We start from the raw sequence: 20,939 nt of genomic DNA, 5'->3' as shown, positions 1-20,939 counted from the left end.
AGCTGCACAGTGGCACCTCAGTTCCTGAGCAGCAAATTTCTAATCGGACACTATGATAAATATTTACACACAGGCGCAGCAATATGAGGCAGTACAATCTAGTGCCTAACATAAGCCTGGGAGTCAGAACTCCTGAGTTTTATGCTGCCACCAACCTGCTGTGTGACTATGGGCAAGTCACTTCTGTGCCTCAGTTTCTCCAGATGTAAGAGGCATGCTGCACTGGGGGTAGGAAGAGGCTTATTGACTGGGAGAGAAATACTTCGAATTAGAAAGGCTTTAGAGAAGGGTTAAAACAGGGGATTTGAAATAGCTAGAGCAGATGTCCTCAAACTGTGGTCCGTGGACCACTAGTGGTCTGCAAGCTGCATGCAGGTGGTCTGCAGATAGTTCCTTCTAAAGTGTGTGCCTGGGCAGCCGCACACAATAGAATGAAGTGTCACCCACCTCATTAGCACAGCTCCACTAACTAGATGCCTGGACCCTGGAGAAGACACACATGTAAGGTGAGGTGGTGGCTTTGCGGGGAATAGGGAGTACGTGGGAGGAATTTGGGATATGCAGGGCTGTGGCAGCCAGAGAAAGAGGCGACTTTCCTCAGCTTCAAGGCTCTGGCTGCCAGGGGGAGAGAGCCCTCCTTCCCAGTCTCAGCTCTGTGGTGGGGGAGAGACCCCCCCACTCCCTCCCAGCCCCAGCTTGGGGACTGCTGGGGGGGGTGGGGTTGAGGGCACATCCATTGCATTAGAAAGGTACAACTACTGCTGTAGAAAAACAAAAGTTTTTTTTATATAGTGCTTTTATCCGAAGTGCTTTACAATAGCTAGCTAACAGTATAAACAACCGTTGGAAAGATCATTAAGTGGTCCTCCGAGATTCTCAGCAATTTTCAATGGGTCTGCAGGGCGGTGGGGGGAAAGTTTGAGAACCACTGCGATAGAGGATCAAGACAGCATCGGAACACTCCCACGCATCCCAGAACTCAACCCACACGGCCGTCTGGGAAAGCAGGACTTTCCATGTCAGTAGGAGAGGCTGGGACAGAGGGAAGCAGCAGTCTGTCTCCAGGGGCTTTTTGGAGACTCCGTGTTGAGATGGGCTCCTGTTAACACAGCTTGGATACTTGTCCACTGTTGGACTCCGCTGCAGGATGTCTTGCTCAAACAGAACAGCTGCGGTATTGCCAGAGCTGTGCAGGGAAAGTCCAGCTAGCTAACGAATACAGGCATGAGAGCTATTGCTCAGGACACTGGAGACAAACTTCATTAGAGCACTTACTGACTCAAGATGTTACCGGAAGGGAAGGGGGAGACAAGTCTGAAATAGCAGGCGTCAGGAGGCTCTGCTGCAGGGGAAGCTGCAGAAACACCGCACCAGGGAGAACACACATGTGTAGCACAAACCTTTATTAAAATAAAATTCCGTTCAAAATAAAATTAAATAGCCCATTGCACTGAGCTTCGGTCCAGGCAGGAGGCCTCCAGGGAGTGAGAGAGGGGTAAGCAAGCGCAAAGGAAAACTAAGGCCCTGCAATAGTGCTATGACCTGAAATCACATTCAAGGGTCTGGATTTAAGATGCCAGACAACCCAGAGAGCCGACAGGGCGTAGATCAGATAACACAGGATTCCTCTTCCATACCTGGAAGAAAGAGAATCTGGAATTTCTTTCAAGAGAAAGATCATCTTTTATTTCAGATGCATCATCTGACTCCTGCAATCCCACCAAGCTGCTGCACAGCCTCTGTCCTGCACCAAGAGCCTCATGTCTAACCCCACCGCAAACTGAAGCCACTATCTGATTCCACAATGGCAAATGCCCCTTCACTAACCAGATGTGGAACATTTATTTTGTTCCAATCAAGGAGAGTTTTATAATAAGCATGGGTCCTATTTACTCCAGCTTTCAATACACTGCAGGGAACTCTCCTCCAGTGCCAGTTTAGGGTTTTGTCCAGTTCAGTTTAAAACATCTCCACTTTACAGGTGGTAATGTGAAGTTACAGCACCGTTCAACTGTATCACAGCTAGGCAGTCCCATCGGGAAGATGCTGCAATGTTACCTGATGTACAGCACACTCTACTGAACCAGTCGGTAGGTGATGTATCGCCCTGCAGTCTCACTAGGCCTTATGATCTTGACCACCTGCAAGGGCAACAAAAACAGTTTACAAGCAACGAAAAGCAGCTCTGAATTTCACCTGGCAGGGCTCCCCGCTGCAGGGATTGGCTCAGGTGCCCAATGGAGAGGCAGAAGGGTTCAGCCTCTGGAGAGGAGGGTTTATAGTACTTTATCCTCAGCACCGAGAGAGGAAACCAGCCACGGAGACGGCTGCCCATAGCTAGAGGACAAGTACGTGCTTGGCATGACATGACATGCAGGGGACAGATTACACAGCCGTGCTTGTGAAGCATGAATGTGAGAGTTTAGTCAGCCATGCCAACGCCAAGGGTGTAAAGCCCAGCTTGTGATCTAACAAGCGATCCTTGACCCCCAGGAGTGCTCCATGTGAGTATGCTGTGCAATTTACACAGTACAGGGCAGGCTGGAGGGAACTCCGCCAGATTAGGGCAGAAATACAGAAGCTCTGAAAGAAACTTTTTAAGTGACACACTGAATCAGAACCCTGCCACAGCTCTTTATCAGAGGGTTTTCTTATGGTGCCCATCAGCACAACACCCTTTAGTAGAGAAAGGGGTGACATCTGAACAGTAGCACAGGCTTAGCTCCCATCCCACAGGCAATGAAGATTCCTCATTCAGATGCAACTCTCCTGGGGAGGAAATTATTCCTGGATGAGGAACCTGCAGAGCCACTTGAAGACCCAATCCTGGGTGTGTAACACACAAGGAACTCAATAAGAACTGTGCCCCAAGACTCTTAACACATCTCCTCCTGCCTGTTACGGAGGGCCAAATCCTGCAGTCACTCTGTGCATCTTCCACTACCTGTACTGGGGTTATACATGAAGGAAGCAGGGACCCCATATTCAGTACTAGTTAGAGACCCATTGTGCTTATTTATAGACCATCAGGCCTTAAAAACAGAGCTTTCAAGAGGCTCTGTCTCACTGCTCAACCACAGGAGCTACGTCTATCACCCTGCTTTGCTCCTTACCTGCCCTCGCTTTATTCCGAAGTACCTGGCCACGGGATCTCCAGCCTGTATCCTGGGGAGCTGGTTCTCTCTCAGTTTACTGAGAAACACAGTGAAGGAAAACCCGCCACCAGAAGGCTTATCATTCGGCCCTGTTTTCTCCCAGCAAGAGGTAGGACCAAGAGAGCACATAGCAGCCTGCTGTACGCATTGGAAGTCCAGCCATTTCCAGCACAAAGCGAGTGAGTCACTTCCATGTTGGCAGGGGAGGGACTGACATTTGGAGCAAACAAAAGGATACTATCTGGCTAGCAGTTCAGTTACTTCTTCCTTCGTCATGACCACATGCTCTGGAACCAGCTGTAAACACAAAGGCGAGTCAAATCTAGGCAGGCTGAGATCAGAAAGGAGGAGAGAACAGTTATTTCCTGCGATGACCAGGGCTAGTACGCAGTGGCAAGGGAGACTAGAACGGCTGTCTGTGGGCCACCACTCAGCATCACAAGATACACAGGAAAAGAATTTCAAGGGGTTGATTTACACCCAGATAGTCCAGAGTAAAGACCGACTGTCCTGAACTCACTCCATGCTGCCCAAGCGTCCAACTCACCTCGTGCTCTGTGATGTTGATCAGCAGCTCTTGCTGCAGGAATTGTTCCAGGATGTATTTGGGAGCCATGTCCACCAACGACTGAAAGAAAAACCAAAAGGGATTTTGAACTTCAGCACAGAAGAAGGGGCCTCGGCGCACAGCAGTCCAACATGATCCTGTCTAGTCAGAACTGAACTTTAATGAGTACCAAACACTACAGCCAGTGTACTACATGCAGTAACATCAATCACATCTATACATAAATCAAGGGGACAGTGGATCTCTTAGCCAAGATGCTAAACACACAATTACCTCTTCCTTTCTTTCCAACCTTCCCTTGGCTCACTTCTCCTGCCCCCAGTCTCTCTTCTCTCATCTCTTAAGCACACTGCTCCCTTCCTTCATCAAGTCTGAGGTCTTATTTTTTCCATCCTTGTTTCCTCTTACTCCCAATACTCTTCTCAAATCACTCCAGCCTTCTTTTCTTCATCACAATCTCCCAGCCTTTAGTAAACTACTTTTAGTCTTGTTCACCTGAGCCTATAAAATCTTTGGTGCAAGGAATGTGTCTTACTACAGCAATGGGCACAAGAGAGTATCTAGGTACTAATAATTCATCAACAAAAAAAGCTAACAGAGTTTAAGGCAGCCCGGTGGTATCTCACCCTCACAAAACTTCAAATTTAGCTAACCTCAGTCCCCTGAAAGCTAGGTAAGAGTTCCAGTTGTGTTGCCCAGTTGTGTGTGTAGGTACAGTAACTCCTCACTTAAAGTTGTCCTGGTTAATGTTGTTTCATTGTTACATTGCTGATCAGTTAGGGAACATGCTCATTTAAAGTTGTGCAATGCTCCCTTATAACATTGTTTGGCAGCCGCCTGCTTTGATCACTGCTTGCAGAAAGAGCATTCCATTGGAGCTAGCTGATGGGGGCTTGGAACCAGGGTGGACCAGCAGCCCCCCATCAGCTCCCCTCTCCCCAAAGTTCCCTGTGTGGCAGCCGCCCAGCAGGCTATCAATTGGTGGCAGTACAGCTGTCCTTCCCCCCACTGCCATGTGCTGCTCCTGGCCTCTGCCTTGGAGCTGCTCCCGGGAGCCTCCTGCTTGCTGTGGCGGGTGGGGGAGGGAAGAGGGGTGCTAATGTCAGGGTGCCCCCTCCCCCCCACTCCTTTGCACACCCCCACCCCAGCCATCTTCACAGAGCAGCGGGGGGGGATACAACAGGGCTCAGGACAGAGGGAGCTTGGTGGCAGCAGCTGCTGTCTCAACTTGCTGATCAACTTAAAAAGGCAGTGTGCTTAGAGTAGGGTCAGTGTACTTAAAGGGGCAATGCGTGCCTCTCCCTCTGCCATGCTGTCTCCCCTCCCTCCATTCCTGCTGCCTTGTAGAGTGTGAGACTACATTAACAATGTGTTAAAACCCTTGAGGGCTCAGCCAAGTGCTAGTTCATCATTTAGCAGTAAGGAATTCCCTGGGAAATATCCCACCCTCTGACTCCACCACCTCAACCAAACTATACAATCATCATTGCTGTAATTTTCCCTGGAACCTAACCACCGCTATTTACATTAATTCTTCTGGGAAATTGGATTCGCTTAACATTGTTTCGCTTAAAGTAGCATTTTTCAGGAACAGAACTACAACGTTTAGCGAGGAGTTACTGTAGCTCCTATTCAGTACACATGACCTAAACAAGTTCTGTCTTAGCAAGTGTGTGTTAAGACTGTCCTACAATCCTCATGTACCCCATTCCCTGAGGGTTCTGCACGGTCTGCAAGCGCACAGTGCCCACGCGTGATGGGCATGGTCACACATTGTTTTAGAGAACAACGTTAAGCAAAAAGGTTAATCTACAGGGGCACTGACCACTGTGCACCTGGAACCAAAAAACCCCAGAGGCATACAAGTGGGCATCCTATGAACTCTCAGTCCCCAGCCTATAAACTCCCAACCAGCCCTGACGCAGGATCACCACTTACCTGCTTTGCTGAGGGCGTCATGCCCTGCTGCACCACAATCAGAGCCCTGGTGATGTTCTCTTCCTGCATTCTCTGGCAGTACATCTTGATCGTCTTTATCCCAACCTTGGGCTCCTCTGAGGAATAAATAAGTCACATGATATAGCTCCTGGTTGTCATGAAAGATCTGCATTTTATTTACCTTTATCCTGCAGCTGGTCTGCAGAATAATACTAATGAACCTGGGTTTCTAACAGCTTGGCCCTCAGCACAACATGCTGCTGCTATTCAGAGCACTTGCAGTTTCTGGAAGTGCAAAATGATTCACCCCAGCACTGCAGCTGGGACTTCAGAGAATAGAACTGTTTTCACTACAGGCTAGTTGGTTCAGAGACATCTATCCAGATGTTACAGACTGTACTAGGCTGTATCAAGAAAAAGACAGAGCAGGTCCATAGCCAAGTGGCCAAAACATCCTTCTGTAAATCTTTCGGGATTGTAGCCTGCAGAATTCAGCTTATTCAGTCTGTAGCTGGCCAAAACTCTCCCTGGCTTCAAGGGATGTTTTGCCCTCAGTAAAGCTAACAAAATTGGGCCTCTGATGCGGTTATCCAAATGCTGGCTGCAATCAACTGCTACCAGGATTTTTCTAGGAGCGGGCTGGCCTTCTGAGAGATCCACACAGTTAGTGGCACGTTGAATGGTGCTGAACTGATCTATCTTGGATCATCCAACCCAGGATTTGTTCCCGGGAGCCTAAGCACTTCAGAACCGATTCTCAAAAGCTAAGCCACCCTCCTCCATTCAGTTTCTCTCAGCTAGTTAAGAGCCACGCAGAAGAGTCAGTTCTATGCTGGCGCCGCATCCAGTCGGAGCTGCCGGCACCAGTCTAGAATGAGGTTCATGCCTATACATTTACTGAAATTCCTCAGTTCATTACAGAGAGTAACAGCACCACACTCACCAGGGAAGAAGACAAACATCTGATCTGTGGGATCATCATTATGGGCCACAAGCACTGTAAGGTCAGTCCGCCGTGGTCTCCCTTCACTGGGCTTATCGCCAAATTGGGCTTTAAACTCTTCTAAGGTCTGATCCAATTCATCCTGGGTCACCAGATAGCCCCGATCATGGCACAGCTGAGGACAACACTCCTGTTTACTCACAATGCATATTAGACATAAATGCAGCTTTGCAGTTCCCATGTGACCCACCCAATTTCCCATCCAGCAAAGCCTCCGTAGCCCATATTCTTCCCACTTCCCAAGCCTGTACCAAGATTATTTGACAGCTTGCACTGCATTACTGGTCTACAGATTTTAGGCTGTTTGGGGTAGGAGCTGGCTATCATGTCTGTACAGCATCAAGCACAATGGGGACCAACGTACTGATGGTGTTGAGGCATGGCAGCAATACAAACGTTTAATATCGTTAACCATCATCACTCCTCTCTCCTGCTCTACCTGTATGAGAAAACACCTTCTAGAAAGACAAGACTCAGCAGTAGATTCCAGAATGCAGCGAACAGACAGCTACAGCTAAGAGCTTTGATAGCTCCCGGTGCTTTACCCTTCTCTTTCTAAATCCAGGCCCCCAGCACAGTGGGGTAGTACCACTGCACCCATTTCACAGATAGGGAAGCTGAAGCACAAAGATGGGAAAGGACTCAGCTGAAGTCACCCAGAGAGTATGGAGCAGGTGAGAACCCAGGAGTCCTGCCCCCCCTCCCCCAGGAGAGAGAGAGAGAGAGAGAGAGAACGAACCCAGGAGTCCTGCCCCCCCCCCCGAGAGACAGAGAGAGAACCCAGGAGTCCTGCCCCCCCCCCCTGAGAGACAGAGAGAGAACCCAGGAGTCCTCCCCCCCCCCCCCCGAGAGACAGAGAGAGAACCCAGGAGTCCTCCCCCCCCCCCCCGAGAGACAGAGAGAGAACCCAGGAGTCCTGCCCCCCCCCCCCCGAGAGACAGAGATAGAACCCAGGAGTCCTGCCCCCCCCCCCGAGAGACAGAGAGAGAACCCAGGAGTCCTGCCCCCCCCCCGAGAGACAGAGAGAGAACCCAGGAGTCCTGCCCTCCCCCCCCAGAGACAGAGAGAGAACCCAGGAGTCCTGCCCCCCCCCAGAGACAGAGAGAGAACCCAGGAGTCCTGCCCCCCCCCAGAGACAGAGAGAGAACCCAGGAGTCCTGCCCCCCCCCCGAGACAGAGAGAGAACCCAGGAGTCCTGCCCCCCCCCAGAGACAGAGAGAGAACCCAGGAGTCCTGCCCTCCCCCCCCAGAGACAGAGAGAGAACCCAGGAGTCCTGCCCTCCCCCCCCAGAGACAGAGAGAGAACCCAGGAGTCCTGCCCTCCCCCCCCAGAGACAGAGAGAGAACCCAGGAGTCCTGCCCCCCCCCAGAGACAGAGAGAGAACCCAGGAGTCCTGCCCCCCCCCCGAGACAGAGAGAGAACCCAGGAGTCCTGCCCCCCCCCGAGACAGAGAGAGAACCCAGGAGTCCTGCCCCCCCCCCCGAGACAGAGAGAGAACCCAGGAGTCCTGCCCCCCCCCCGGAGAGAACCCAGGAGTCCTGGTCCCCCGCCCCGCACCTGCATGATGGTCTTGCGGATCTTCCAGAGCCGGTAAGTCTCCTCCTCGTCGTCCATGGCGCGTCCGACACGCAGCCAACAGCGCCGAGCTCCGACAGAGCCACTGCGCACGCGCCCAAACAGTGCCTGCGCAAGCGCAGATACGTCTTCCCCGAAACATGCTTTCAGGACCCTCACGTATAGGTGTCTACTTTAAACGCCTGCTAACGCTCCGCGTACCCCCACACACAATTCACCCGTTTTGGTACCCTCCCCTTACTTCCTCTTCCCAGGGTTGTGCCCTCGTAAAAAGCTATTCTATTAGACGTAACAATTTTACCACAAATAACAGGCACAATGGAGAGAAGCGGGCTGCAGGGGTCTTTAGGAACAACGGCTTCTGGGAAGTGTAGTTTCCCCCTCAAAGACCTAAGCCCATTACTGCCACCTGCAGGGAATTGTAGCCTTGGCAAGCAATGTCTGTTAGGGCCAGGGAGCCACAGCTCAGGGCAACTGGTTTTGTTCAGCATCTTCATTCATGATCTGGAGGACAGCATTAATTGCACCCTCAGCAAGTTTGCGGATGACACTAAGCTGGGGGGAGAGGTAGACACACTGAAGGATAGGGATAGGGGCCAGAGTGACCTAGAGGATTGGGCCAAAAGAAATCTGATGAGGTTCAACAAGGACAAGTGCAGAGTCCTGCACTTAGGAAGGAAGAATCCCCAGCTCCGCTACAGGCTGGGGACTGACTGGCTAAGCAGCAGTTCTGCAGAAAAGGACCTGGGGATTACAGTGGACGAGAAGCTGGATATGAGTCAACAACGTGTCCTTGTTGCCAAGAAGGCTAACGGCATATTGGGCTGCATTAGTAGGGGCATTGCCAGCAGATCGAGGGACGTGATCATTCCCCTCTATTCGGCAGTGGTGAGGCCACATCTGGAGTATTGCGTCCACTTTTGGAACCCAGGACCATCCCAAACCTCTTCACCTTCTGCTCCAAGCACAAGATGCAATTCTCCCGCCGGCCTTCTCCAACACAAACAGAGCAGCATAGACATTTACAAACAACAAAACCAAAATCCTACCAAAACACTCCACTGCCAAAAACTTCTCCCATGGGAGCGGAGGAGAGAGAAAGAATTAGCCACATGTGACAGACATTAATTGCGTCGTTAAAGCACGCCTGGCAAGTGCTCAGATACTACGGGGATGTGATTGGCATAAGAACCTGTATAGCACAGAATAGAAATGGTCATACTGCTGCACTGGGAGATGCCAATGAAAACTTCTGTCCTCCTTACATTAGTGTCCCATTGTAGCCATGGACAGGACAAATTCAGCTCTGGGGATTTCTCCTGAGCAAAGGAAAAGTGACTTACTGGCTAAACACAAATGTGCATATATTGGATGTGGCCAGTTTAACATGGGAAAGGGTATTTCTCCTTCCCAGTGGGAGGGTGGAGCCAGTTTTTACTGAGCTGGTTGCTTGGTTTTGATGATAGTTTTGAGAGTCTCAGCTCTTGACATTTGATCAAAGGACCATGACATGCCAAAAGCAAAGCTTGCAATTTCTCACACTGCTCACATTAAAAGCCCCTTTGATGGGGAATTTTGTGCAATTTTGAAATATAAGACCAATTGGCAGAGACCGAAATAGGACCCTCGACAAACATCCTGTGCTACTGAGGTTCTTTTCTATCCTTTCATTCTGTAATCCAAGGCTACCATCCCTCCTCCCTCCCTAACAATGCACTAGAAAATATTCAATTCATCAGCAAGGACCCCTTCCTCTTCCAACTTGCATTATCCTTTCATCTGCCAGTTGCAAAGCTGATTCTTTCTCATACTTTTTCCCTGGCTCTGAGGCAATACTCCATGCCAGCAGATCAGGGCTCAGAAAGACATGAACAGAAATGATCCATTTTTATAAACTAAACCAATGTTCCATCCACCCTTCTAATCTTTCTAATTCACAGACCCCTCCCCCATCTAGTATTAATCACAGAACCATAGAAATGTTGGGCTGGAAGGGACCTCGAGAAGTCATCAAGTCCAGCCCCCTGCGCTGTGGCAGGACCAAGCCCATCCCTGGCAAGTGCTTGTCCCACCTATTTTTAAAATCCTCCAGTGACGGAGATTCCACAACTTCCCTTGGAAACCTATTGCAGAACTTAACTCCCCTTATGGTTAGAGAGTTTTTCCTCAAATCTAACTGAAATCTTCCTTGCTGCAGATTAAGCCCGTTCTTGTCCTACCTTCAGTGGACATGGAGAACAGTTGATCACCAACTAATAATAGCCCCTTACATATTTGAAGACAGTTATCAGATTCCCCCTCCCAGTTTTCTTTTCTCGATACTAAACATGCCCTCACACATTTCCTCACAGGTCAGGATTTCTGAACCTTTTATCCTTTCAGTTGCTCTCCTCTGGACTGTCTCCAATTTGTCCAGATCTTTCCTAAAGTTCAGTGCTCAGAATTGGACATGGTACTCCCACTGAGGCCCAGTGTTGAACAGAGCGGGACAGTTACCTCCCGTGTCTTATACATGACAGTCCTGTTAATACACCCCAGAATAACATTAACCTTTTTCTCAGCTGCACCCCACTGTTGACTCAGATTCAATTTGTGATTCAATATAACCCCCAGATCCTTTTCAGCAGTACCAGCACGTAGCTACTTAGGCCTCATTTTATAGCTGCGCATTTGATATTTCCTCCCTAAGTGAAGTACTTGCACTTACTCATAGACTTAAAGGTCAGAAGGGACCATGGTGATCATCTGTCTGACCTCCTGCCCATTGCAGGCCACAAACCCTCACCCACTCCTGAAATAGACCCCTAATCTCTGGCTGAGTCACTGAAGTCCTCAAATGATGGTTTAAAGACTTGTCTTTATCGAATTTCATCTTGCTGATTTTAGATCAATTCTCCAATTTGTCCAGGTCATTCTGAATTCTAATCCAGTCCTCCAAAGTGCAGTTGAAGTGATTTTATTATTCAGCACCACCCCTTACTCGTTTTATCGGTCTTAAAATTAACACTTCAAGTTGAATTGTGTCAGTTAGTCTCTGGGGGATGCACCCATATGACAAAACCCAAAATAAGCAGTTGAGGGAGGGGGAGCTAGAATTTTTTCTCCACGTCTTTTTCTCTTCCTAGCAATTGCCTAGAATTCAGCCAATAGGGAGCTAGAGCTGGAGTCTGAGCAATGTAAATTTTACTTCGAATTACCCCTCTCCCATCAAAATGTTCCAATCTGCTTTTTAATAACACTGCCTCCTGCAACCGCTGCTTAATAACAGTGGTTGGAAACTGCTTTCTGAAGGTTCCTACCACAGGTCATCCTCTTTCATTTAAGGTGGTGTCTCCACACTGGATTTCTGTGGCATTTAAACCTCTGGGCTGCCCAGGGTTTGTCTGTGGTCTGAGGTTATAAAGAAGTGCACCTTTTCCACTCCCTGTTTCTTTCTTCTTTTATGAGCGAGGGTGTGAGTTTATTTCAGGATAGATCCAACATCTTTTATGTCTTGCCAGTGACACCAGTCATACTGCTGTGATGGTAGATACCCATAGAGGCTTCAAATCTAGAAAACAGCATCCCACTATTACTGCTATTTTTCACAGTACTGCCAAGAGACTCCAACAGAGATTTGTGCCCCTTGGTGTTAGGTGCTGTACAAACATATGGTGAAAGGCTATGTGAGGCTTGTCCCTGCCCTGAAGAACTTCCAACCTAAGGGTCTGAGCCAATCTCCACTGAAGTCAAATAAATAGATAAAAGGTGGGATAAATGAAGTTATTATCTCCATTCTACAACCGGGGAACTAGGGTTGCCAGGTGTCTGGTTTTCGACCGGAACACCGGGTTGAAAAGGGACCCTGGTGGCTCCAGTCAGCACTGCTGAGCAGGCTGTTAAAAGTCCGGTCAGCAGTGCAGCGGGGCTAAGGCAGGTTCTCTGCCTACCGTGGCTCTGTGCGGTCCTGGAAGTAGCGGCATGTCCCACTTCGGCTCCTACGCGGCCAATGGGAGCTGTGGGGGCAGCGCCTGCAGATGGGGCAGCGCCTCCACGTAGGAGCTGGAGGGGGACATGCCGTTGCCTCCAGGAGCCATGCAGAGCCATGGTAGGCAGGGAGCCTGCCTAGCCCTGCTGCACCGCTGACTAGACTTGTAATGGACATGCTGCTGCTTCTGGGAGCTGCTTGAGGTAAGCGCTGCCCAGACCCTGCAACCAGACCCCCTCCCGTGCCCCAACCCCCTGATCCCTCTTCCGCCGTCTGAACCTCTGGATCCCAGCCCGGAGCACCCTCCTGCACCCCAAACCTGTCATTCCCCAGTGCCACCCCAGAGTCTGCTCCTCCAGCTGGAGCCCTCACAGCCTCTGTACCCCAACCCCCTGCCCCAGCCCAGAGCACCCTCTTGCACCCCAAACCCCTCATTCCCAGCCCCACCCCCTCAGCCGTAGCCCTCACACCCCTGCGTTCCAACTCCCTGCCCAGCCCTGATTCCGCTCCTGCCCTCCGAACCCCTTGGTCCCAGCCCAGAGCACCCTCCTACACCTCAAGACCCTCATTCCCAGCCCAGAGTCTGCATCCCCAGTCTGAGCCCTCACACCCCCATACCCCAACCTTCTGCCCCAGCCCAGAGCCCCCTCCTGCACCCCCAAATCCCTCATCCCCAGCCCCATCCCTGAGTCTGCCCCCCAGACGGAGCCCTCACCCCCCTGCACCCCAACCCCCTGCCCCAGCCCGGTGAAAGTGAGCGAGTGAGTTAGGGTGGCGAGAGCAAGTGACGGGGGCGGGGGATGGAGTGAGCAGGCGCGGGGCCTCGGAGGAGGGGTGAGGCAAGGACATTCGGTTTTGTGCAAGTAGAAAGTTGGCAGCCCTAAGGGGAACAGATACACAGAGGCCTCCGCCCATGTGGAGCTCAGTGAAAGACTGAGGCCCAGATAATGTGACTAACCTCACACAGGAAAGCGTGTGGCAGAGTCTTGAGCTGAACCCAGCTCTCTGGGGTCCTGCTCCAGTGCCTTACCCAAAAAGCCAGCAGCCTTCTCGTCCTGGGTGGTTAAAATCAGAATGACTGGGCACATGGCATTCCAGCACATAGAGCCTATTGCCAACACGTCCTGGGAATTTGAGGCCAAGCTGAGCAATTCCTCATCATTATTACTTGTTGCAAGCCGACAACATGGTGGGTATTGTACAGATGCGATCTCCCCTCTGAAGAGCCGACAGGCGAAAGATAACTCAGACCTTTGAACATCACAAAGGGTAGTAGGATTGGCCAGGAATCTCTCGGAACTGGCCTCAGTCTCCTGGCTGTTATTGAAAGCAATCTGAGAGATCTGAACAGACCAAAAGTCTGGTCAATGGGGGCAGCGCAACAGAGCTAAGGCAGGCTCCTCACCTGCCCTGGCTCCACACAGCTCCTGGATGCAGCGGCATCTCCGGCTTCTAGGTGCAGGCAGGGGCGACCAGAGGGGTCTCTGTGCGCTGCCTCCTCCCCAAGTGCCGGCTCCGCTGCTCCCCTTGGCGGGCCCTCGGATAAGGAGCGGGGCCTCAGGGCAGGGGGCAGGGCAAGGGTGTTTGGGTTTGGACTAGACATGCCAAACCCAGGGGAAAAAAAAACAGAAAATGGGCTTGTTTTTGGCTTAACTGGCTTGTGAGTTGTTTGTTGGCTAGTTTTTGGCTTGCAGCTTGTTTCTTTTTTTTGTATTGGCTTTTTTTTGGAGGCGTGGAGAGAGTCGGGGTGCACAGCAGGCCCACCACAGTGCCAGACTGCAGGCCGGGGGGATCTAGTCACATAGAGGGTTGGGGTTCTTAGGGGTTGGCTTGTTTTGAAATGGGATTACCTTGATTTTTGGCTGATTGTGAAAGTCGGGGAGTTTATTTACTGCGTGAAAGCTGGCAATGGTGCTCTGGACCTTACGCGACTAGACGGTGGCAGGCGTGACACTAACTACTGTAACTATTATATTGCCTGGCCTGGTGCTTTGCAACCCGCCCTCCTCCAGCCCCCGCACCCTGGGCACTTTGCACTCCGGACAGGCCTGACTTCCCCTAGGCCCCTTCTCCCAGCTGCACGCTGGGCTGTTCCGCCCTTGCCCCCCCTCCCCCTGCCGCCAGGTGAACGCTGGGCTGTTCCCCCAGGGTCTTACCCTCCCCCTGCACACTGCAATCGGATAAACACGCGCGCGACAACCTCTGCCCTCTCCTGATTGGTGATCTCGGGGGGCTGGAGGCGGGCCGCTTTCTGCCGGGGCCGCCCTCTTCGGCCGCGGATTGGTCGAGGCGGAAGGGGGCGGGGCGCCCGTCGCTGATTGGCGGAGCGGCCGAGGCTTGGGCCGGCCGTTGAGGCGGGGCCCGGGGGCCGTTGCCATGAATTGGGGCCGCCTGGGCAGACGGGTGCTGCTGTGCGGGGCGCTGGGCGCGCGGGGCCTGAGCCGGAGCATGGTGAGTGCGGGGGGCGGGGCCGGGCTCGCGCTCCCTCAGGCCGCCCCGCCCTGTGGTCCGACCATCGACTGGGCGGGGGGGGGCTGGAGAGGCCCCGACCCCCCCCCGAGCCCCCAGCCCAGCGGGCGCTGCGGGGTCCGGGGCTGAGCCTGGCGGGGCCGCCCCTGCCCTGGCCCAGGGGCCTCTAGCCCCGCCCCCCGCATCTCTGACTAGAGCCGGGACCGCCGGGGCTCTGCCCCCTCCCCCGTTCTGGGGCTGAGCGAGGCGGGTCCCGGGGCGCCCCTGGTCCCGTGACCTTGGCGGGCACGAGCCGGCCTGGGGGCCCCCCCCCTCGCTGGATTCCTTCCCGCGCCCTCGGGAGGGGAGAGGGGGGGTTCGCGCACCAGCCCCGCGCGTGGGGGTGGGGGGGCGCCTCGCTGGGCTGCCGCTGAGTCACGCGCACGGGCCTGCCCCTGTGACTGCGCTCGTGCCGGTGCGGTGCGGGCAGCGCGCGGCCGGGGCGGTACCGCGGCCGGGAAGCGGCGCCTGACCCCGGCTGTCTTGCAGTGCGCGCAGGCGGATGACTGGCGCTCTGCCAAGTCCGTGTACGAATTCCACGCCAGAGACATCGACGGCCGGGATGTCTCCCTGGAGAAGTACCGGTGAGTGCGCGAGCCCAGGGGCTCAGCGAGGGACCCACGGACCAGCACCGTGCTGGGCTGCAGGCGGGCTGTTAATACTTCAGTCTCCTCTAGGCCTGTGTAGCCAACACCACCACCCTGCTAATGCTGCCAGCCCAGGGAGGCGCGCTGGTGAGAGAGGGGGAGGAGCAGTGCCCAAAAGGGACTACACTAGGCAACTGAACTAAGCAGGGGCAGCTTGGCTCCAGATGGACAGGCTCTGCCTGACTGGGGGTGGGCTCCACAAGGTCTGTGATTTGCACCCGATGGGACTAATTCCCATGAGAGAGGTGTGGAGAATCTGTGACTCAGATCGGATGCAAGTGGGGAGCCAGTTAGCAGGTTACCTCCAACAGGGAAGAAGAGCGATGGTCATTATGTAGGTAGGGTCCCTTGCTGCAGATACAATGTTGATCTTTGTGGGGTAGATCAGCTCCCGCCCTCTTGTGATAACTGTCAGCGACTCTGCTTCTTTCCCAGGGGGTATGTCTGCATCATCACCAATGTAGCATCCAAATGAGGAAAAACTAACGTGAACTACACTCAGCTTGTCGATATGTACGCCAGATATGCTGAGAGGGGTTTACGCATCCTGGGCTTCCCCTGCAACCAGTTTGGAAACCAGGTGCGTGGCACCTCTGCCTTCTTGCACCCTGCCTGCTAAGGGGGTTCCTCTAGGAAAAAAACACCCCTTTCTCCCTAGCAAAGGGGGCTGGCTCAGCAGCCCTAGGGACTGAAGGATCCCTGTAGTTAGCATGGGCTTAGCAAGTATTCCCAGTGTATGGAGCCTTTTAAGTACTATCATCAGATAAACAGCTAATAACAGCCTCCCTAGCATGTGAGTGGGAGTACAGTTTAGTCCTTGGCCCATTCACACTTTGATGTCTCTACCAAAAATTGGTCATGGTGCCTGGTGTGCACACTTCAGTCTTAAAGAACTAGGCTTTTTGCCATCGAGCTAGTGTAATGCACCCAGTCTTGCTGAGCTCCTCTGAGGCACAAGAGGCTGTGGGTGACCCTGTGTGCACTAGAACATGGAAGTGTAGCTCTGCCGGGCATTCAGGTGGACCATGTGGCTCTAGTCATCTTCTGAGCCCAGCTATATTCAGGTCACCATGCTCCCTGCCAGCTGTGTCCCAGCAATGAGTGGAGTATTCTAGAAGCAGGCCACTCATGCCTCCTTCGTCACCCAGCCTGCCCAACTTCATTCCCTCACTGTACATGCATCCTGCCCTCAGAATCTGAGCCTGGAACTGTGCTTCATCCAAATGGAATGGGGTTTCGGGAAGTCAGTCCTAGCCTAATGATGCAAGACCACTCACTTCCCACAGTAACACTTCTCTTTGCTTCTTAGGAGCCTGGGGATGAGTCTCAGATCAAACAATTTGCTGCAAGCTATGGGGTGAAGTTTGACATGTTTAGTAAGATAGAGGTCAACGGGAACAACGCCCATCCTCTGTGGAAATGGATGAAAGATCAGCCCAAAGGAAGAGGCATCCTGGGAAAGTGAGTGCAGACCCAGAGCAGTAACAGACACAGAAGGAAAGCAGTAGCATTAGAGAAACAGCTTGGCCCCATTGGTGTCATTGGAATGGGGGAGGGGGAGAGCACATCAGTCCTGGGATGAAACCAAAAGAGGAGCCTTAAACCTGCACCGCTGGCAGCAGGGCGACACACTGGACTGGAGAGGAAGGGGCTGTGGGGTGGATGGTTTGGTAAGCTGTATGGTCACACAGCAGTCCCCACCTTGGGCCTGTTGGGAGTCGTGGCAGAGCAGGCTGTTGGGTTAGGCATGGGGCTGCGGTCGGTGGGCGCTCCCAGCCATGCTGGGACTAGTTTATAACAGCTGCTGTCTCACTGGTTCTCTTTCCTTTCTAGTGCAATAAAATGGAACTTCACAAAGGTAGGACTCTGCTCTCTTCTCACTGGGGGTTTTAGTCTCTAAAATGGCCTGACTGCTTGTGATGAGATCCTGTAAGATCCCAGGAGCTAAGCAAGGTTGGGTGAGAGGCTCCAAGAAACACTTAGCTGCCGGAAGAGGTGTTGGAGGCAGGGGCTGCGGAGCCTAGTAAGATTACTCCTCCTGAGCAGGCATTGACCCACAGCTCCCAGACCTAAAACTGCAGCCCTGACCTTGCACTTGGGTCCTAGATCAAACCCTGTAAGGGATAGGGGTGTCTGGTCAGACTCCAGCTTGGCTAATTACATTCTGCCTCACTCCGCTTCAATGGGATACATCAGTCTTTGCTTTGCACATTGCACTGTTGTGTGGTGGTGGCGAGGAAGGGCTTGCCTCATGCCAGAGGTGGCTGCATTTCAGCATTTGGGGATGGGAGGCCTTACATTATGAGCTCAGATTTCAAAGCATTCAATCCCCCTGCAAAGGAGCTGCAATTCTTAGAAGTGACCTGGGGAGGGATAGTGGTTTGCCAGGTACCCCCAAGCTGCTTCTCCACCTGTGGCCTCCCTGCTGCCCAGGGGAGTTAATGGCCTTGAAGCTCATTTCCTGTAGTGTTCTGTGCATGACTCAAGCAGTGGGGTCCAGTGGGGCAGAGCACTCATGGGTCTAGATTATTCATGCTTGTCTCTTAACTCCACAGTTCCTCATTAACAAGGAGGGCCAGGTTGTGAAGAGATACAGCCCAATGGATGATCCCTATGTAAGTCAGCCTGTCTGTGTGACAAAGCTGTAACCTCAGGGGCTAGCTCTGCCGGAACTGAACAGCCAAGCTGTGTGTCACAAAGCAGAGCTTTAATAGTGGGCCCAAACTTGGGGGAGGAGGGGAAGGAAGGTACTTTGCCAATAGCAAGGGCGGTGCGGGAAGCTATAAGTCATATACAGAGACTTGAGTAATGCACATCATGACTCGGTGGCAGAGGTCCTTGTTTCTCCCCAGCCTGAACATCTCTGCAGTGAACACACAGAGAGCTGCTGGGTTTCCTTCCACTCTACAGGCCAACAAAACTTAAGCTGCCCTTTCACCCTGTAGTGGGGGGGGGCGGGAGTTCCCTCCGCAGGAGTGTAATGCAGAGGGGTGAAAAGGAGCAGGGTGGGATTCAAGTAGTCAAGAAGCAGTGTCCACAGCTGGTGGGGATGTTGCACAAGGAGATGTTCCTAGTCAGTGATATAGAGCTCTGGGTACAGCAGGCAGGGGCTAGTTATCCTGCATGGACAGGACAGCGGGCGGTTCTCCACAGGCCCTCAAGAGAAACAGCACTTGACTCCCTTCTCTGCAGGTGATTGAGAAGGACCTGCCCGCTTTCCTGTAGACCTGTTCACTTCGACACTGGACCATTCCCTCTGCTTAGCAATGGCTCTTACCTGCTCCCCGTGGAGTCTTCCCACCCAGCCCCAATGACGGCCTGCCTTAAAGCCAGCCTGCTGGTGAGGCAGACCCGAAAACTTGGCGTGCATCTGCGGGAAGAAGGCTTCACTGGGCTGGTGGCTGTTGCTGGGCACTTTCCATAGACCTGAGTTGGGCACTCTTAGCTTTGTTGCAATAAAAGCTTTATGCTGAAACTGACAAATGTCTTGTCTGAGTCTGTTGGAAGCAGCTGTGTGTAACATGGTGCAGAGTAGGAAGATCCAGTGACTCTTCCAAGTAGATACAATCTCTGTGGGGGAGGATGCTCTCTCCTGTGCAGTGCAGGGGAAAAAGTCTGGTTGTGTTGGCAACTTTTATGCTGGCCACCAAGGGTGGCTGTATTTTTTTTTTTTTTTTTTTTTTTTTTTTTTTTGCCACCCCAAGCACGGCAGCCAGGGAGCCTTTGGTGATCACTGCGGGTGATCTACTGGTTCCACGCCTTCAGCGTACCTGCTGCCAAGGCTGCGGGACCGGCAGACCTCCTGCAGGAAACACTGCCAATAGCTCCCTGACTGCTGCCCTTGCAACAACTGACATGCTGCTGGCCCCGTCTTGCCACTCCAGGCATGTACTGGTGCCTGGAGCTGCCCCTGCTGACCACTACCAGAATGGTGGGGAGCAGAAAGCAACTGACTCTGCTACTGGGAGTCTGAAACAGGTTAGCTGGATCCTGGGGAAGTGATCTAACCTCAGGAAAGATTGTATTCTGCCCAACCCTGTGCTAAACATGAGTTTATGTAACTCCTGCTCTTGGAGGCAAACAGCTGGGTCTGAGAGGGATAATCCTTGGTAATACCAATAGGAATTAATCAGCAAGTGCTGAGGCCTTTCCTGGAGCTATTTTTATAGATTTCCCCAAGCAGGCTAAGGCAGCATCTTTTGGCAGTTCAGCTACAGCAGGGGGTGATTAGCTGGGCTGCCTGCACCATTGATCAGCCACATGTGACTTGTTTTTGTGGCTGAATTTAGTTGTAAGCATTGCCATAGGGCACAGCTGCAGTGTTAATGCTCTGAGTTCACACTGGGGTGGATCTAGTTGCTTGATTTGAGTGAAAATGTAGAATGTGAGATGTTGCAGTCTATATGATTTTATAAAAATTTGAGTGAATGTAACTGGAATATGCTTCATGCAAAAGGTCTCTTGTAAGGTATCATTACAAAGCTTATTCTCTCCTGAGTGTGGTCATCCTATTTGTATAAAGGTATCACTCTTCTAGCTGAAACTAGAAATATGAAATAAGTGAGGGCCTACTGTAATTGTGCAAAGTGTGGGCCATTAATGGTGGGTTGGAATCTTAATGGCTCCCATCAGCCAAGACAATTGGCTGGCTCTGTTTGCAGGCAGGCCTTCCTGTGAGTCAGGCTGGGAGGAATGAAGGCTTGGGGTCTTACAGTGACATGTGATTATGTCACGTGAACTGGAATCCACCTGTAACCTGGTGCTTTTCCAGTGAGTGGGGGGTGGAAACCCAGAGGGACAAAGGATTCCCACCTTATGCAAAAGGATATATAAATGGGTAGAACAGAGGGAGGAGCCCTCATGAAAAATCCCCTAGCTACCACCTGAGCTGGAACAAGAGCTATACCAGGGGAAAGAATTGTCCCCTGCCTGGAAGGTGTCCAGTCTGAGGAAAAAACTGACTGAAGCATCTGAGGGTGAGATTCTGTATTCAGTTTGATTAGACATAGATTAGTGCATTTTATTTTGCTTGCTGACTTACTTTGTCCTGTCTGTTACTACTTGGAACCACTTAAATTCTAATGTATAACAAAAAAAAATTGGAGATATACCTATCCCTTAGAATAGAGGAGGGACCTTGAAAGGTCAAGTCTAGCCCCCTGCCTTCACTAGCAGGACCAAGTACTTATTTTTGCCCCAGATCCCTAAATGGCCCCCTCAGGGATTGAGTTCACAACCCTGCGTTTAGCAGGCGAATGCTCAAACCACTGAGCTATCCCTCTCCCCACTAAGCTTTATACAGGGTAAAATGGATTTATTTGGGTTTAGACCCCACCATTGGGAGCTGGGCATCTGAGGGTTAAAGACAGGAATTTCTGCTGTGAGCTGCTTTCAGGTAAACATGCAGCTTTGGGGCAAGTAGTTCAGACCCTGGCTCTTTGTGGGAGCAGATGGGTATCTGGCCCAGCAAAATAGGGTGATAGAGCCCTGAGCTGGCAGGGGAAGCAGTAGTCTTGGCACATCAGGTGGCAGCTCCCAAGGGGGGTTCTGTGATCCAACCGGTCACACACTTCAACA

The 20,939-nt window shown here is 52.1% G+C and overlaps 2 protein-coding genes across 2 annotated transcripts; one reads left to right on the top strand and one right to left on the bottom strand.

Annotated features, from left to right (window-relative positions):
• Positions 1–1,384: 1,384 nt before the first annotated feature.
• Positions 1,385–8,362, bottom strand: POLR2E (RNA polymerase II subunit E). Its single transcript, XM_030540516.1, has 8 exons — positions 8,223–8,362; positions 6,605–6,779; positions 5,662–5,777; positions 3,703–3,783; positions 3,394–3,452; positions 3,114–3,192; positions 2,059–2,141; positions 1,385–1,637 (listed from the first exon to the last, which is right to left on the bottom strand). Exons 1-7 carry the CDS (start codon positions 8,277–8,279, stop codon positions 2,076–2,078), a joined length of 633 nt encoding a protein of 210 aa, XP_030396376.1. The 5' UTR covers positions 8,280–8,362; the 3' UTR covers positions 1,385–1,637; positions 2,059–2,075.
• Positions 8,363–14,552: 6,190 nt separating this feature from the next.
• On the top strand, positions 14,553–18,841 carry GPX4 (glutathione peroxidase 4). Its single transcript, XM_030540536.1, has 7 exons — positions 14,553–14,658; positions 15,205–15,299; positions 15,798–15,942; positions 16,672–16,823; positions 17,196–17,220; positions 17,918–17,977; positions 18,555–18,841. The coding sequence occupies exons 1-7, from the start codon at positions 14,584–14,586 to the stop codon at positions 18,585–18,587; spliced, it is 585 nt and encodes a 194-aa protein (XP_030396396.1). The 5' UTR covers positions 14,553–14,583; the 3' UTR covers positions 18,588–18,841.
• Positions 18,842–20,939: the final 2,098 nt, after the last annotated feature.

This window comes from Gopherus evgoodei, chromosome 22 (genome assembly GCF_007399415.2).
Source record: "Gopherus evgoodei ecotype Sinaloan lineage chromosome 22, rGopEvg1_v1.p, whole genome shotgun sequence".
In the NCBI taxonomy this organism is placed as follows: domain Eukaryota; kingdom Metazoa; phylum Chordata; order Testudines; family Testudinidae; genus Gopherus; species Gopherus evgoodei.
This window is presented reverse-complemented; position numbering and strand designations above follow the sequence as displayed.

What these genes read in the sequence shown, in the direction of transcription:
- POLR2E (XM_030540516.1), bottom strand. Translation starts at nt 8,279, where the DNA reads ATGGACGACGAGGAGGAGACTTACCGGCTCTGGAAGATCCGCAAGACC. An exon ending in TCCGCAAGACCATCATGCAG is followed by an intron (nt 6,780 to 8,222) that starts GTGCGGGGCGGG and finishes TGTTGTCCTCAG; the next exon opens with CTGTGCCATGATCGGGGCTA. An exon ending in ACTGAACTGCTAGCCAGATA is followed by an intron (nt 3,193 to 3,393) that starts GTATCCTTTTGT and finishes TGTGTTTCTCAG; the next exon opens with TAAACTGAGAGAGAACCAGC.